At 37.5% G+C, this 19,110-nt stretch overlaps 1 protein-coding gene across 2 annotated transcripts in view; it reads right to left on the bottom strand.

The window, feature by feature from the left end:
- DHX9 (DExH-box helicase 9) overlaps window positions 1–19,110 on the bottom strand; it is a 54,190-nt gene that overhangs the window by 16,488 nt on the left and 18,592 nt on the right. The window contains exons 5-14 of one of the 2 annotated variants that reach the window (XM_007175193.3): window positions 17,355–17,467; window positions 16,591–16,739; window positions 14,157–14,203; window positions 12,201–12,337; window positions 11,826–11,915; window positions 11,559–11,720; window positions 11,342–11,419; window positions 10,608–10,799; window positions 3,826–3,967; window positions 3,300–3,382 (exon numbers count right to left, since the gene is read on the bottom strand). In XM_007175193.3, coding sequence (XP_007175255.2) covers window positions 3,300–3,382; window positions 3,826–3,967; window positions 10,608–10,799; window positions 11,342–11,419; window positions 11,559–11,720; window positions 11,826–11,915; window positions 12,201–12,337; window positions 14,157–14,203; window positions 16,591–16,739; window positions 17,355–17,467 — 1,193 coding nt within the window. Of the gene's footprint in view, window positions 1–3,299; window positions 3,383–3,825; window positions 3,968–10,607; window positions 10,800–11,341; window positions 11,420–11,558; window positions 11,721–11,825; window positions 11,916–12,200; window positions 12,338–14,156; window positions 14,204–15,046; window positions 15,184–16,590; window positions 16,740–17,354; window positions 17,468–19,110 lie in introns of those variants that run through there. The other variant, XM_007175195.3, reaches the window with a different exon arrangement.

The following is a 19,110-nucleotide window of genomic DNA, read 5'->3' as shown; positions in this document are numbered from 1 at the left end:
TATGAGAAGGTATGATATTTTATGTAATCTTTGGGGATTTCCTTTTTCACATCCTATAGCACTGCTAAGACTCACCCACGTGTGAATCACCAGAGTTATTCTTTCTGATGACTATTTAAATATCCCAATGTGTGTATGTACCCATTAATTCACCAGTAGATTTCTGGTGGTAACTACTGCAGGTATCTGGGTTGTTTCTGGGATTTTACTCTTCCAAACATTTGCTACTCTGAACATCCTAGTTCATGTCTCCTACGGTACATACGCAAGTTTCTGTGGGTAAGTGTAGGTATGGAACTGTACTCATAGGGTGTGTAAATGTTGAACTTTTGCAGATAATGCTCAACTATTTTCCTAAGGCATTTCACCAGTTCATAAACCACTATGAGCAATGGATAAGAGATCCTGCTGATATCTATATTCTCCAATACTTGGTATCATCACTTAAAATTCTATTAATCAAATGGATATAAAGTAGACGTACCTTATTATGGTCTTGGTGTGTACTTTCCTATTCACCAATGAGACTGAACACCCCATCATGTGTACTAGCCAAATATAATTGCTCTTTTGTAAAATGCCTATTTGTATTTTTCCTTGTTTTTCTACTGAGTCATCTGTACTTTGCTTACTGACTTGTAGGAGGTGTTTGTATTTTCTATACTAATCCTTTGTTGGCTATATTGGCATCTTCTAGCTTGTGGTTTTCCTGAAAGTATCTTTTGAATGAATACATGCTCTTAATCTTAATATAGATGAATACCTCAAGTCTTTTGTTTCATGGTTAATGCATTTCATGTTCTAAGAAATTCTTCCAGAAGGCCTAGAACTATGTTGCCCAATATAGTTGTGGCTACTGAGCACATAAAATGTGCCTGGTCTAAACTGAGATGTGCTCTAAGTGTAAAATACACAGACAGATTTTGAAGACTTAATATGAAAAAAAAAAACGTAAAAAACGTTGATATATTTTTATATTGACTACATGATGAAAATATTTTAGATATACTGAGTTAATTTTACCTGTTTCTTTTCACCTTTTAAAATATGATGCTAGAAATTTAAAAACTGCATGTGTAGGCCACATTATATTTCTACTGGATAGTGCTGTCTAGATGTCTACTTATATATTCTACTCAAGAGTTTTAAAACTGCTTTGGCATTTAAGTCCTTATCTATCTGGAGTTGATTTCTGTATCTGGTTATAAGGTAAGGATCCAAGTTCAAGTATTTCCTTATGGATGACCAATTGTTTCCAGCTCCATTTACTGAATAGTACATTCTCTTTCCACTGATCTGACATGCCATCTATCACTCACTCTATTATACCGAAGCTGCACGCAACACACAATCTGTTTCTACACTCTGTATTATTGTTGGTCAAACTGTCATCTCATGTACTATACTGTCTAATTATTATAGGTTCAAATTAAGTCCTGAGATCTATAAAGCAAGACCCTTCATTCTGCTCTTCTACAGGAGTCCTTGTTATTTTTGGCCATAAATCTTCCCTATAGGTTTTTATAATCAGCCTATTAACAAAACCTACTGGGAATGGATTAGAATTCTATTCAGATGTGGATCAACTTCAGGCAATCTGACATCTATATTATATTAGCCGTGAACACAATCTGGTCTTTTTTAGTGTTTTGTAATGAAGTTTTATTTTTCCTGTATAGGTTCTGCATGTCTTTTTGTTGGACTTAAGTCTTAGGTGTTTGACATTCTGACTAGTGCAGTGGTGGTGTTTGACATTCTGACTAGTGCAGTGGTATCTTTAGTTGTTTTCTAGCTGTTTGTAATGTACACAATGCAACAGACTTTTGTATATTAACTTTTTTTCCCAGCCATACTGCTAAATGTTTCTTTCTTTTGGCCGTGCGGCATGTGGGATCCTTATTCCCCGACCAGGGATTGAACCCATGCCCCCTGCAGTGGAAGTGCACAGTCCCAATCACTGGACTGCCATGGAAGTCCCCTATTCTATTTTTCTAATAATTGGTCTTTTAAGTTCTCTTGGGTTTTCCCCGTAAAGTGACGTTTAGATAAGGTTCATCTGAAAGAGAACATATGTTTCTGCAAAGGTGTTTTTCCATTTTTACTGTGAATAATACATTAATATAGACCTGACAATCTTTCAAGAAAAGTTGACCAAAGCCACTTATTTTGGGGGAAAATAGTAATGATGACCTATGATGTTTCTAGTGTGACCTGGAATAATTTAAACTCTAAGAACATTGGTATGTTACCATGCTAGTAAAGAAAATACTGAAACATTTATTTTGATTAAGTTAATTGCGGGGGGGGGGAACATTAGTTTTCAAAAGATTCTGAATGACAAAAGCAGCAAAAATTTTATCCTATGGAATAGATTTGATTTAAAAAGGTCATCTGAAAGACCATGCAAACTTTCTTACTTGCTTTAGCTCAACCATAAAGATCAAAATTTTGCTAAAACTAAGTATGATGAACAACAACGGCTACAGAATTATTTTCTAAAGAGGAGGAGCTCCAACGAATGTTTTAAGTAACAGGAGCTTGGAAACAGTTTGAATGACATACTGTCCACCCACTAATACCTTTGTTTGGATATGTAAAACAGTGCCATAAAAACAAGTCACTGATTTATGGTATCATTCTTTGAATTATACAATTGTATAATAAGTTAATTCTATACAAGTTTTGCCAAGGACCAAATGAGGATAGGGTGTGAAAAAAATTCTAGTTTTTTCTTAATTCTGGCATGATTACCATTAACGTTGGAAAAGACTAAAGCTGCAAACATCCGAAAACACACCATTAACTATATTAAATTTAAAATTGTGGAAATTCCCTGGCTGTCCAGTGGTTAGGACTCGGCGCTTTCACTGCCATGGGCCCGGGTTTGATCCCTGGTCAGGGAACTGAGATCCTGCAAGCCAGGCGGCGGGAGGAAAACAATGTAAAATTTATCACAGATAAATTTTCAATTCAAAGAAAAACTGATTATTAAAATTCCATCAGCTATTCAGTGATAAATCATTAGTTCAGTTGCTGAATTATGCTAACTTAATGATCACTGCAATTATACTTACTTTACAATAAGAGGTCTTTCAGAACTCTGTGCTTTAACAAAGGAAAAAAAAGGGTTTAATGGCTTTGCTAAAAAAGGTGTCCAATATCTTAGTGACTGAAGTTCATAATTTTGATAGAAGTTGTAAGCTATGGGAAAATGGAAATAAAATAAAGACATTCTACTTCATTTCTCTTTATTCAGAATTTTAGCACTGGTACCTTACCATCACTCTCAAGTTACTTACATTTATGTCTCTTTCATGTATTTCATCTACAATTACATGACTGATTCCTCGAATGCCTGCTTCTAATTTTCTTAGGAGTACACCTTGAAAAGAAAATCAGAGTAAACACTGGCGATGAGTTTCTATGTTAAAGTAGGGAGGTAAGGAAAAGTGCAAAGAAACCAATTTCTAGACAATCAACTATGCTTCAACTACTATAACCCCAGCGTTTTAGGAAAGAAATCATCACTGGTATATTTAAATTATTAAAGAAGTGATCATGTAGTCTATAACACATTTGTCTAATGAAAACATTTTTAACAGTTCCAGCAACCTAAGCTGATTTCATTTGCTCTGCACTACAAAAGCCAGCAGGTACATAACACTCTCCATGAAGAAAAAAACTGCCAAAAGTTCTATTTAAACAAGAATTCTGAAACTGGGTTCTTGATTTATTATTTCCAGTCACTCTGTGCTATTATCAAGTTTTCTTCACAAACAAAATGTAAACCCCAAGTGAAAGGCCAAAATAAAACAGATTACTGACCCACAGTACAAAACATTATACTGGCATGAGGGCGGGGAAGTACAGACTCAAATCGAACACTATAGCCACAACTTTTTCCAGGCTCTTCTCCTCTCTCATATGCAACTCGCTCTGCCACAGAAACTGCACTGATTCTCCTGGGCTGAGACAAAAAAAAAAAAAAAAAGTGATTTAAAAGCTACAAAATTAGTTACACTTGTTTATTAGGGTTATTAAATGACTGTAGTAAATCTGACCCATTGCCAGCTCAGTAATCAACAGAAACAATAATAGTAGTGATAACATTTAGGAAGCGCCAAAGTTTATTAAAAAAACAAAAAAAATTACCACTTAATTCTATGGTAGACAGTTAAAAATGCTGTTTTTCACTTTGTATATAAAGTGATTCCAAGGTTTTTATAGAAAATAAAATTTCTTCAACATTGGCCCTAACTCTTAATGGCATCAAGTGATTTTCCAGTAGGGAAGCAGACAGATCACACGTGGACAGCTTGTTCTGGTAACTTCCTACCACAGCACAGGCACATGTTTAAAGAACTATTTAACTGAGATGTACGGGTTATTAGGAAGGTGAACAACCTCTTTTGCCGTATCTACGATTCATTCACTTACTAACTCATAAAGTAAGCAGTCATAGCATATCTGTATTGATATCAGGTGCCACAAAAGGTGCTAGAGATAAAAAAACAAAACACAACACCTCAATGAAATCACTCCTGGTTTTGATGAGCTTATGTAGCTGAGAAAACTGAGTGTATATTACCTTTTCCAGCAATATACATGCTGCTAGCAATAAATATGCTGAACCCTAAGGACAATTATGGGTTAAAATTTTAAGTGTTGGACCTTAACTTTTATGAAAACTTCCAAAGTGTCCCCTGTCTTCTAAGTACACAAAACAGCATTTACTTGGTGGATACCATGGCTATTACGATACCCTGAATGTATAGCTATGGGGTACATGCAGATTTAGACTAAATGCTTCCAGGTTGCCTTGTATTTGACTTTGTCAAAAAGTTCCTGATGATAGATTGTACTTTAGTTCCTAGACTGAGAAATTTTTTTCCGAGTTCCATATTTAGTTAAGTACCTGTATGATTATACCCCAGGTTATATGACATGACCATTTAGGAAATCAGAGGCTAATACAATCTTAAAAAACAAAAACCAACCAAACAAAAAAAACCCCAAACCAAAAAACCAGTAGCTTCACTAGAGCTATCAACATCCTTTGAATTAATATAAAACACGATTTATTAATTTCTATATCCCCTAACACAAGAGTCCTTTATGCTATGTGGCTAGTAACACATATAGGTGAAGTGTACAATCACCTAGTTCATATTTATCCTGTCCAGCAAGGTAAGGGATTAAAGGATGCCATCTTGAACATACTGTACATTTTCCTGAGCTTATATTCTTTCTGGTTTATATGCCTTGTTTCGCTGAACAATGCTAGCTTTTAATGACCACTGCTGACCAGTTCTCTGTACCTCACTAACTCTGAATAAAAGTGTTACATGAAGGACTGAGTTATGCATTTGTCCATAAAGAGAAGAGTTCTGCTATATACTTATGTCAGGGAATGTGAAGATGATATTCCACTAAAGGTATAAAATATAAAGTATTTTGGGCATTTTCAAGAAGTTCTTTGTATTCTACAAAGAACAGGTAAATGCTCAACACTATTATCGCTTTTCTCTCCTTTTGTCTTTCCTACAGTTTTCAACATTTCTACTAAATAGCTGGCTTCTAGAAAAACGTCAACTCAATTAGGATATCTGACTCTTCTGAGGTGTATTCCTATGCTACTGGATACTCAAGGATTGCTTTTACCAGCTTGAGGCTACTTTCAGGTCAATCACCTTTGTAGTTTCCAGCCTTTTAAAGTGAATATGGACAGGAGACGGCATATTCCGTAAGCAGCACTTACTGTAGTTCTTAACAGTACAGCCCTCACCTCCCAAGCCATCCATGACAGAGGCTGTTACAAATTAACACAAGAAGTGCTAAAACAACCATCTTCAGAAGCCCTACTGGCCAAATTTCCTTGAGTAAAAGCAGAAAACCTCAATATCAAGATGACTATTCAAACAGCAAAGAAACAAATGACCCTACAATCTCCTTTCCATGTTTTGTATGCTTCTCTAACTTATCGCCTTCCTATTTCAACAGCCCTGACTTCAAAAAAAACATTTAAAATACATATTAAAAAGAGAAGTGCTTCTTTTATTTGTAACTGATCCAACTGGAAATCAGTATGATTTTTCCTGAGGGGAGTACGGCAAAATGCATAAAACTTAAAATATGCATACCCTTCGACCCAACAATTCCATGTCTAGGAATTTATTCCAATGAAATAATCCAATGAGAGTATAAAATGTATGTACAAGTATATTCATCCCAGCATACATAAATACCAAAATATTAGAAACAATCTTAAAGTATCTCCACCATTTAAGAATAAAATAAACGTATATGCATAAAATGGAAAATTATGAAGTCATTAGAAAATGATTCCGTTGCTTTAATAGCAGGTGTGCTGTTACACAAAGGGGACAGGTTAGGATGGTGTACATACGGTATATGTACACGAAGTCTGAAAGGATAAAGGCCAAAAGTAAAAATGATTACTTCCGGATGGTGGGATTCTGTGTGGGCTTTGGTTTCTTTTAAAATTTACTTTATTTTCTAATTTTTTTCCCAATGGGTATATAATACTTTTAGAGTCAGACAAAAGCAACTAAAAATAAAATCTTATTCTCAGTATAATTCTTAGCTCATTATAAATATCCACAGGATAGGCATTTTGTGTGGGAGAACAATGCTTAATGTAAAAGACTATTAATGTTTAAACACTTCTCAGACTGCATGCTACCTGATAACCTATAAATAGGTTGCTCTATTTATCCCCTGAATAATTTCTCTCTTTTCCCTTGGATAGTCAATAACTGTTTTACATACTGCCCTACAATGAATACATACAAAGCAAGGTCCACCTTCTTTCTACACCCGCAGAACTACCTCTCCACATATGGTTTAACTTATCCTCTCTTAAATATTCTATAGTATATAGAAATATTCTATGTTCTATAAATAAAGATTCAAGACTATAGAGACCCCACAGAACAATCATAATTAACATCTGCGTAACAATAGTAAAAACCATGACTGCATGTACTATTTTATTTGTGCTTCAGAATAACAGTGAGATTTTTTTTTCCATTCTAACAGATAAAAACACAAGTTCACAGGTAAAGGTATTTTGCCTAAATTCATATACATGACTTTAGATGTAATACAAATTTTCTTTACTCCCAACTAAGCCTTTTCCCAATTACTCTGCCTCTTGTTGTAATTTTATGTTGTATTTGGATTAAATAACAGAATAACCCGTTTAAGTGAAACTAGTTAAAAAGTAGTGGTGATGAAAGCAAGGGATAATGTTAAGTCATTCCAACAGAATACTTCAAATTATCCTCCAGCATATGAGCTTTTCTTTACATTTTCATTGCATATTTATCTGCTCTCATTTGCTCTGTAGAATCTTATTACTCTTACCTGGAGACCAGCCATAGTAGTAGTTAGTTCTAAGTGATTACCTCTTCTTCACAATTCTATGTTCACTTTAATTAATTAAAACAGCTAATATTACCGGTAAAACTTTCCATACCACAAGCAGCTAAAGACCTGTCTCAAAGTGTTCTTTTGCAGTATTCTAAAATCTGGGGGCTTCCCTGGTGGCACAGTGGTTGAGAATCTGTCTGCCAATGCAGGGCACACGGGTTCGAGCCCTGGTCTGGGAAGATCCCACATGCCGCAGAGCAACTGGGCCCGTGAGCCACAACTACTGAGCCTGCGCATCTGGAGCCTGTGCTCCGCAACAAGAGAGGCCGCGATAGTGAGAGGCCTGCACACCGCGATGAAGAGTGGCCCCCACTTGCCACAACTAGAGAAAGCCCGCGCACAGAAACGAAGACCCAACACAGCCAAAAATAAATAAATAAATAATATTAAAAAAAAAAAAGAGTAGCCCCCACTCGCCGCAACTAGAGAAAGCCCACACGCAGCAACGAAGACCCAACTCAGCCATAAATAAATAAATAAATAAATAAATAAAATCGAAAGATGATACAACAGTGATATTACTACAAAAATTATTAATGCTGTCTCAGACTGCCTTAACAGAAGTACTATATAATATCACAATTATTAAGAACTGTATTCTACAATGACCAATCAGTATGTTCAGGCCTACCTTCTCAGGTAGGATGCTGATGCTTCAAATGTGCTTAACAACCTTAGACTCTATCTTCATGGCTGAACCATAGCTGTTTATATAAAACAAAGGAGATACACTAGGACACTATACAAACTTTTGAAGACTTATTATAGGTAAGAGAAATCAGAGACTGATTTGGGGACAAGCACTAGGACAAAAACATGGAAGCCACAGAATGTTGATTTCATGTGACAGGTCAGTCATCTGTCCAAAATCAGAAGACACAGGCTGCACCTCCACACAACGGGAAATTTTCAAGCGGAAGTTAGGTAACCATCTATTATAAACATTCCACCCTGAGTAGAAGGATGGAATAATTCTGAAGTATCTTTCGATTTCATGAATCTATCACTTTATGAAGGAATATAAATAAAGAACTAGTGGATAAGTGAAAGCTGTTTTATACGCAAAAGAAGTAGAATAACATTTGATCCACGCTTCCACACTGTAGCTTCACCGCTCTTACGTTTGTTACAGCCTACATATAGAAATCTGTTCATTTTACAGATGAAACCACCAGAAATGTCCAAATTATTTGGGAAGGGACACAAGTTAGTAAGCAAATTATACAAAGTTGAAGACCACAGTATAAAAACTATTTTTGTCTGGAACAAACAGAAGCCATTTTTGTCTGGAACAATCTGGATTTGATAAGTCAGACAGCAGGCGAAAAAAATCACTTCTCAGTTGGGCGGGAGTTAGTTTTTTTCATACTCATGACATGCAAACAACTTTTTTTTTTAATTTATTTAATTTACTTATTTTCGTCTGCGTTGGGTCTTCCTTGCTGAGCGCGGGCTCCCTCCAGCTGTGGCAAGCGGGGGCCACTCTCGGCTATGGCGCACGGGCTTCTCATTGCGGTGGCCCCCCTCGTTGCGGAGCACGGGCTCCAGGCGCGCGGGCCCCAGCAGCCGCGGCATGCGGGCTCCAGAGCGCAGACTCAGCAGCTGTGGCGCAAGGGCTCAGCCGCTCCGCGACATGCGGGATCCTCCCAGACCAGGACTCAAACCCGCGTCCCCCGCATTGGCAGGCGGACTCCCAACCACTGCGCCACCAGGGAAGCCCCGCAAACAACTTCTGAGTGAGACCACAGGTGTTCAGCTCATTTGCTGAATTCAGCATTTCTGCCTATATGGCTGAACTGTTTTGAATTTAAAAATGGCGAGTGGTAGTAAGGAAGGAGGGCAGAGCTCAAAGTTCTTCTGTAAAATGGCGCCCTCCTGAACAATACACCTCCTGAAAAATCAGATAAGCATTAAGAGCAAGTATATTTTATTGATGTACTTGAGGTTGGAACTTCTGCTGCGAGACAAAGAAATCATAGCCAGTTTTGGGAGTGAGAAGGGCAATCGAAGAACATTTTGAGAAGAAAGCTAAGGGTCCTATCCCAGAAAAATGGAGATCTATCATATTTGTTTCAAGCTTAAAATATCATCCATTTTAAATGCATTCCTTCAGTCATTTTTTGAAGGCCCCCCCCCAAACCCAACTCTCCTATAAAATATAGAGGCCAATTTTTAAGACATACTTCATTTCAGACATGTTAAAAAAATATGGTTTGCACATGTCCACATAAATGCATGTGTACAAACATCTTTTGCTATTTCAAGATTCATGACTCTCCCCTGAGTATCAATTAAGCTTCCCCGGTTAAGAATCCCTAAGTCAAGGTCTGGGCCAGCCTGAGAGGTAGTATCTGGCTACTTGCAATGCTCTCCTTTCAAGTGCCAGAAGTACAGGGTTAGAGCTGACAGGAACTGCTTTAACCTAAGAAGACTGCTCTTCCCTAAGCACTGCGACAAACTTGCAGGCACTGCTTATTGCTAGCAAGGTAACAACAGAATGTAGCAGTCAAAAGGGGGAATACTGAAGGCCGACTGTTTGGTTATGAATCCTAGTTTCAACAACTTCCTGTGTTAACCTTGGACAATTTTTAAGTCTCTTTGTGCCCTAAGTTACTAAAAGAGAAATATTAAATAATATAGTACTTACATCTTAGCGTCATAAACTTTAAATGAGTTAAAAAAAAATCAACTGTTTAAAACAGAAGCTGGTGTATAGTAAGCATTCAGCTGAAGTCAACCATTTATCTGTTTTTCTATCTTGTCTACTCTTGCGCTGACTGGTTTTTATTGAACATTAAGGTGATAAGATAGAGAGAACCAAGGTTTGGATGTAAACTTAAGGAGAAAGTACTCTGTTTTGTTCAATTCTAGGCCCAAAGACTCCCTCTAGCCCAGACAAAAAGAATCCTCCACATGGTTGTTTAGCTTATTGGTGAGTTATACTGGAGATTAACATAGACTTAAATTCCTTTCATGCCTTTCTTTTCCTTTTTTTTTTATTTAAAAGGGCCTAATGCTCTACCACTTTCAGAATTTTATGTCACTACAAAGGGGAGTTGATCAAAGAATTAGGAATGGTCAGGCTTCTAGGTGTTTCCACCTCTCAAACCCTATCCACACCAGGCACGTACCTCGTAAGCTGGCTTGCTACTTACCTGAGTTACTACAATATTACATCCTGCTGCTCGGTCATTCTGGATAAAGTCATCTAGAATAAACTGGGGAACTTGTGTGGTTTTACCACATCCAGTAGCGCCTCGGATAATAACAACTGGATTTTGACTAATTGCTTCCAGGATTTCACTTTCAAATTTCTTCACAGGCAGTAACTCTCTCTCTTGTAAGATCTGTATTAGAAAAGTTACACCTCAAATTTCTACCAATATACATATTAGAAACAACTATCTTAATTCTAAAAAAAATTTGCCATCTCTATAAAAAGTTATTCCTTTCCACTGGCTGAGTACTCAAAATATACTTTTTCATAAAAGAATGTATATATTTATACCTCTAGTTGAACGGTCTCTTTCCATTAAATTTCTGAAGAATCTATCTTTTGGCCTTATCCACCCCCTTATTTTCCTCCTTTTCTCCCTAGACATTACATATACATTCCCTTTCTTCTAACATTTTAAGTTGTTTCATTCAGAAAATACCAAAAAACTACCAAAAAAGAAAAAAAGTTATTATCCCACATCTTCCACTTTAAGAATTACAGGCCCTTAACTCACAACAACAACCCTCAGAGGTAACTAGGATTAGCAGTTAGGTTAGTATCTTTGCTCTACCTTCCTAGAAAGGGCAAAAACATTATTCGCTGTCTTTCTGCCCATACCTAGAAAGTTCTCAGACTGTGAGCACCTTACGTCTAAATACTTCACAGACTTACTGCTTGCAAATCATGATCCTGTTCCAGCTGATACATTAATTCACTCTTGAGGTCCATGCTTATTTGTTCTGGAGTAGCCTGTAAAATGAGAAGGCAACAGTCACACAAAAGCATAATTCAGCTTCAAAATGAATCCATTTTTAATCTAGATATCCTAATTAAATATATTCAAAAGTAAAACACAAGAGTCTGATCTCAAAAACAATGTTGCACTCACGTAAGCCAGGGGCCCCTCATCAATGTTGCTACTGGTCCAAGGATTCCAGTTGGACTGTGGAGGTGACCAAGGAACCACGCCCACTTGGTTCTGCCTCTGAGACGGCTCAAAATGAGCCAGTTTGCCAAGGTTGAGTACAACAGGCACAGAAGGATCATCAGGCTATTAAAAATAACAGAAAACAAAACAAAACCAAAAACCAATACCAGTTGCTTGTCTGGCTAGAGAAGTTCAATACAAAGGTAAACTAAATAGCTGTATGCTTACTAGGGGCACGATCTCAAGATTTAGCTCTTGAATGATGTTCTGCAGCTGATGCTCCAAATCTTGAGAAAGGTTAACTTTGTAAGGCTCCACCTACAGAAAAGGGATGGCCATGAAAATCATGTAACATACACACGAACACTACTCAAATCTACTACAGCAGGGTTAAGAGTATGCAGTCGACGCTAGGTCTACAATAGCCCTAAAGCCAACAAGTCAGTTCCCTTGTGAAAGAATTACTTAATGATGATTAGTAGGGCCATTTCCATTTCTTGAGGCGAGAGTCCTAGAACTACCAAACTTCTTTAGCCAAATATTAAACAGAAGCTAAATTGAATCTTACAATATCTCTTTGGGCTACTAAGTCTAAAGACTCACTGTCTCTCCTTCTTTCTTCTTTGTAAGTCCAGAGTAAGCTTCAATCACTCCAAGGTGGTAGAGCTGTCTGACAAGTGACAGCGCACAGGACTGTGCTGCCAATTTTTTATTGGATCCATGTTCGCGTGCAAAAATCCCTACAATTTAAGGTCAGGATTACCAAAGACAGAAGAATAAATCGTCTAAGTAAAGAAAACATCTCAACATAAGCAACTAGGAGGCTAGGTACAAAAGCTGCCCTAAAATACAGAGTACGTTATGAGTTCTAAGTTCCTTTTCATTCTAACTGCTAACCAAAAGCCATACTTTAACAGCTTATCAACTAAATAGCCAACCATCTTGATTACAGGCACACACTAAGACACATACAAATCATTATAAAAGCAAATAACCTATTTCAGCAAAGCTGTCATTATTAACATCATTTGGCATTAAAACAGGGGAAGAAAAGAGAGTTTAACTTCTGAAAAGTAAAGGATCAAAAAGCAAATCAAAGGAAAGAAAATGGGCCAAAGGGCCTAGACCAGGAGACACCAATCTTCTTCTATAAAGGGTCAGATAATAAATATTTTAGGCTTTGCAGGCCACGTGGTCTCTGTCACAATTACTCAGCTCTGTCTCTCAAGTGTGAAAGCATTCACTGACAATACTTAAACTAGGGTTTGACAAACCTATGGGCCCAGGAACTAAAAATGTTGTAAAATTTTTAAAGAGTCATAAATATAAGACAGAAATAATGTGTGATATATGTGACCCACCAAGCTTAAAATATTTATCTGGACTTTTACAGAAGTTTGCTGTTCCCTGACATAAACAAATGACTGTAGCTGTGTTCCAATAAGTTTAAAATAAACTCCCATTTACTCAGAGTAACTTATCTTTAAGGTCTAGGATAAAAAAAATCAACATCATCTCCTCATGATTCATTCAAAGGCTTGATTCTATTAGAAGTCTTTGATATACTAAATTTAAGTCATCAGAGTTAGTTGCAGAATTCTCAAGCTGCAAAGAATCTTTAGCCATTTCTCCCAATTTTTAGTGAAGTAAATTGAGTCCCAGCAATGTAGGTGTGATTTATTCAGAGTCACAATACTTGCTAGTAACGAAAAGGGCTATTCCTTACTTTCAAGCATGACACACCACCTGCTTTAAACTTACTAAGAATAAAGGTAATATATCTTTACCTTTCTACTTCCTTTATGAATAACCCCAACCTATTCCTTAAGTGCTTCCTCAGGGTAACCTTCGCACCTTTTCTTCTTGACTCTGTGACTCTTAAATGCTTACATTCACTTTTAGGCCTCCAATCCTATCATCTGATTAACTCCTTTCTAAATGTCACCTAGCTAGCCTTACCCAAAGGATTGTATCTTTTATGTAGAAAGATAAAAAAAAACATTTTAGGGCTTCCCTGGTGGCGCAGTGGTTGAGTCTGCCTGCCAATGCAGGGGACATGGGTTCGAGCCCTGGTCCAGGAAGATCCCACATGCCGCGGAGCAACTGGGCCCGTGAGCTACAATTACTGAGCCTGCGCGTCTGGAGCCTGTGCTCCGCAACAAGAGAGGCCGCGACAGTGAGAGGCCCGCGCACCGCGATGAAGAGTGGCCCCCGCTTGCCACAACTAGAGAAAGCCCTCGCACAGAAACGAAGACCCAACACAGCCAAAGATAAATAAAATAATTAAATTAAAAAAAATTTTTTTAAATTCTTTGACAGTGGCAGATTCTTCAGTAGTGTACCACCTCTTACCCTTTGAAATGTACACTAGCACAATCTTTCTTTTCACATGCAAAAATGGGAAACTGGGCCTTCTAATATTCTAAAATACCCTAAATGCTACCTTATATCATGGACTCCATCAAATTAATAAAGCTTACATATATGTGGCTCAAGACTTTAAAGCGAATACTACTCCACTATACAAGGCAAGGCTCAGAGTATCAGGGAAGCACTTACTTCTGCCCAGCTGCTTGATATAAATGGTCATTTCTGCAATAAAGCTCCTGTAACAACATATATAAACAAGGTTAGAAATTTCGCTCTTAGAAATTATTAAAACCAGGACTCCCAAATCAGGCAGGCTTTCCAACTGCTTAGGCAAATCAAAGCAAAAAACCACTGTAAACATTTATGTCTGTTCAATCCTAGAACAAATGAAGTACATAAACTTCAAATAATGCACAACATGGCACGAGACAGCTGTAATCAAAGTTGATGAGCCAAATGTTCAAGAAAAGAAAATGTTAGGGTTTTTGGTCCTATATTTACTTACTTTTAACTCTTATTTCACAGGTTGCAGTCTGAATAGTTAGAATACATTCAGTAAAAAGGAATTTTCCACTCAGCTTGAGGCCGAGAAATAAAATAGGCCTAAAACTCCTTAAATTATAATTGTGATTGTTCTAAGATTCCTTTGCATGGGCCACCCACTAATGATTTCAATCTGCTAAGATAAGCTAAATATACGCAGGTACGCACACATACACGTGGGTGTACAAACACTGTGCACATGTCAGTGGTTCCTGAGGCGGGGGTCTGATATCTGCCTGCAGTTGGAAGCAGCCCTTGATAACAAAACATTTAGCTTATTTATATCACACTTTATTTAAATCAGGTCCTGGAGAACAAAATATTTTTGAAAATTATAGCTAAAATTGCTAGCAGATTCTAGGGAATAAATTTAGGTTTTAACAAGGGCAAAACTGCCCTTTGAAAACTATGCTCTCTGATCCTTCCACTACTCATGTACATTCTAACCTCGACTTCGTGCTGTGAATAAAAGGTTAGGTGAGACTTTAGAAAAAAAATAAATGTTAGATTCCTTCCTATACCTCTTGTGAACTGACCTTCAGGCACAGCGGCTTCAGGGGTCAAAGGCCACTGGCTTTCAAGGGAACAACATCCACCCTTTCATTAATGACACCGATGCCAGTATGTTTCTCAGCCAGGCTTAAAGTCAGCACTCAATCTCATTCTCCTCCACCTAGGGGGAACAGCAACACCAGAAATCAGTTTACAATAGTTTCCCATGTGATTGCTTAGTTCAGCCTAAGCAGCAGCACATGTGTGTATGAACACAGACCTCTGGTGTTGCTGTCTGTTATGCCTTTAAATAAAGGACATATAAGGAGCAATGCTGTCCTAGCTCCCCCAACTGTCTCTGCCTTCCTGGTCATAGCCTGAATTCTTCAACTTTGTATCAGAAGTCAATTAAGACACTTAAAAAAAAAAAAAAGTTTACAATAAGCTTCAGGCATACTTAAATTATCTAACTGTTCTTAAAGTCAACAAGTGCTACTAAGCCCAATCAGTGCAGAAAAACAAAATATTAAAAAAAAAATCATCAACAAATCAATCTTTTCCTTTATGATCTTTGAGGGTTTAAAAAAGTCTGACGTCAAAATTAAGTATTTGAGAATTCAGGATAGAACAAAACAGTGGGAAGCAGGGGGAACCATGCTCTGAACACCATTTTGACCAGTGTCAAAGTTTTTCGTTAGTTATAATTATTGTAGGGCTGCTAGATGCAACCAAAGAACCCTTTGACTTTCAAGGGAAAAACTTTTGATGTATTTTGAATAATTTATTTCATATAAGGACAGCAAATTAAATCATCCAGATTTCCATTATAACATTCCCTCCCTTCCAATAAAATACAGTGCCCCCAGAAGAGTCTAATCCATATGAGCCTTCCTGGGAGTAATAACTACTACACCCTGGAATGCTCTCAGGAAGAACAGCAAGCAGGCTGAGAAACATACTGTCACTGTTAGAACAACCTCCTCCCTTTATGTGCAGTTTTATACATTATACAGAATAAAAGTGTGCTAATTTGACTCACATACAAAGACTGAGGCTCTCCTTCAGCTTTACAATAAGCCCTTAAAACTTCAATAATAGGACTCAAGAGCTGGCAACTTTCCAAGCTGATGGGAAATTTGGATCTAGATGCAATGCCATCTACCTCTGAAGACTCTAAACTTAAGTGTCTAACTTGACGCATTGAAGAAATAAACATTATAACTGCCTCTAATATCACAGTGAACAATAAACTCACTACCTCTGGCTGATTTCTAAGTCAATTATGGACAAACCACTACTTGTGGCTACGAGTTTTGCCTCTCAGATTCATACGAGAACCTGAAAGTCTAGCAACACAAACAGCAGATTTTTGCAGAACTTCTTACACAGCTAAAATCACACTCCTAAGTGAAAACCATGGTAAACTGCACATTACAAATCAATGACAATTTTTCTTGGGCAAAGTAACATATCTTTTCACAATCTGCTGCTAATCCACAAACTGAACCAGATAGCACATACAAAAATAGAACAATGACTATATAAAACCCTAACTTACTACAGAAGGCAAAGAGTGAAACAAGCAAACCTGTTGTGATCAGGACCCACTTGGGTGTACTTATATTCTCCTTGGATCTTTTCTTTTTGGAAATATTGGTTCAGACGAGCCTTAGCATTTTCCAAGGTCCAGTTTCCATGTAGCCCAGCATTTAAATCCACTTCTTCGGATTCAAGGGTCTGTTGAATCAATGATAATTAAATTTGGCTGCACTAAGTTTAGTTTAGTTATGTACACTTAAGGCACAAAAATTTATAACAATAACTTTTTTGTACCATGCTTTATAATGCAGAAGTTGTTTTTTTTAATAGTTTCTAATCCTAGTCGAAATTGAGCCAGAATTTAGTCTTTACTCCATGTGGTGGCCCTATTGTATAAACAATCTATTAGTTAATGTACTGTATTTAAACTGTTCCAAAGAAACCTTTGACAAAACTTTTCACGCTGGTTTTAACACTTGCATACATCAAGTGGAAAAGTAAGTGTTCTGTCTTATCAAAACGCTTTTACTATGAGTGCTCATGAAATGAGGTTTACTGAGGCAACTACATTTCCTACAAAGCAGATGAAGAGATCTTTTATTAACAACATGAAAAACTGTTTTATTTCACAGGCAATTCTAATGACCAGATTTAACAGGCAGCTTAGGTTTATGGTGTTTTGGGTGAACAATCAGTCTCAAATAACTACTTAAAACAATCACCAAATTATTAAGTTGCAAATATCTTAAACCTTGCCATGAACCAAGTCTTAAATCACATTCCAGGAGGTGTAACACAGGGTTACAGCCTTACCGCTTGTACTTCTTGTTCTTCTTTTCTTGAGTAATAATCCTTCAAGTTGGCTCCTCGATCCCAGGTGGGCCCAGGAGCACCATAGCCAGAGGCCCCAATTCCAGAATTATTTTCTATTACGGGAAGAAAATGATTGTTCCCTTGATAAATCAAACTGTACGAGGATCCTAAATATTTTAAGAAAATACTCCTAATTTAGATTTTAGCACTCCATTATTAGAAATCCAACGTTTCAGTTATTTGGAAGTGGGCCTGAAACCTCTATGACTTACCTGAAAAGTGTTACGTGACTGAATACAGGTCTAAATTGCTAATTCCAAAGATGGTATACAGGGGGGTGCTACAAGTAATGATCATAAGTGACTGATAACCCAGCATACGTTATCAATGTAGCTTTAAGTTGTTGCATATGTATTGGGTTGGCCAAAAGGTTCGTTCAAGTTTTTCCTGTAAGATGGCTCTAGTAGCACTTAAGTTGTCTTTAACTTCATTTAAAACAATTTTGTTAGACTGTGACAGCTGTCATATCAGCGAGCATTTAATAAAAGACTTATCAAAATTGGTGAATTTTTGTGTAGCCATTTTAATATTGAAGATGGAAGGAAAAAAGCAACATTTTCGGCATATTATGCTTTATTTCAAGAAAGGTGAAAACGCTACCGAAATGCAAAAAAAGATTTGTGCAGTGTATGGAGAAGGTGCTGTGAGTGATCGAACGTGTCAGAAGTGGTTTGTGAAGTTTCGTGCTGGAGATTTCTCCATGGTCAGGCAGGTTGAAGTTGATAGCAATCAAATCGAGACATTAATTGAGAACATTCAATGTTATACCACATGGGAAATAGCTGACATGCTCAAAATATCCAAATCAACTGCTGAAAATCATTTGCACCAGCTTGGTTATGTTCATCACTTTGATGTTTGGGTTCCACGTAAGTTAAGCAGAAACAGCCTTCTTGACCGTACTTCCACGTGTGATTCTCTACTTAAACGTAATGAAAATGTTCCGTTTTTATTTATTTTTTAATTATTACTTTAAAATTTATTTTATTTATTTATTTTTGGCTGCACTGGGTCTTCGTTGCTGCGCACAGGCTTTCTCTAGTTGTGGTGAGTGGGGGCTACTCTTAGTTGCAGTGTGCGGGCTCTAGGCGCATGGGCTCAGTAGTTGTGGCTTGCTGGGTACAGAGCACAGGCTCAGCAGTTGTGGCGCACGGGCTTAGTTGCTCCATGGCATGTTGGACCTTCCCGGACTAGGGCTCAAACCCATGTCCCCTGCACTGGCAGGCTGATTCTTAACCACTGTACCATGAGGGTGGTACAGGGTTTAAAAATTTGTTTTTAAAACAAATTGTGACAGGTGATGAAAAGTGGGTACTGTACAATAATGTGGAACGGAAGAGATCATGGGGCAAGTGAAATGAACCACTACCAACCACAACAAAGGCCTGTCTTCATCCAAAGAAGGTGATGTTGTGTATATGGTGGGATTGGAAGGGAGTCCTCTATTATGAGCTCCTTCCAGAAAACCAAACCATTAATTCCAACAAGTACTGCTCCCAATTAGACCAACTGAAAGCAGCACTCGATGAAAAGCATCTGGAATTAGCCAACAGAAAACGCATAACCTTCCACCAGGATAATGCAAGACCACATGTTTCTTTGATGACCAGGCAAAAACTGCTACAGCTTGGCTGGGAAGTTCTGATTCATCCGCCATATTCACTAGACATTGCACCTTCAGATTTCCAATTATTTA

Source organism: Balaenoptera acutorostrata, chromosome 1 (genome assembly GCF_949987535.1).
Source record: "Balaenoptera acutorostrata chromosome 1, mBalAcu1.1, whole genome shotgun sequence".
Taxonomy (NCBI): domain Eukaryota; kingdom Metazoa; phylum Chordata; class Mammalia; order Artiodactyla; family Balaenopteridae; genus Balaenoptera; species Balaenoptera acutorostrata.
The sequence above is the reverse complement of the archived record's forward strand: the minus strand, read 5'-3'. Positions and strand labels throughout refer to the sequence as shown.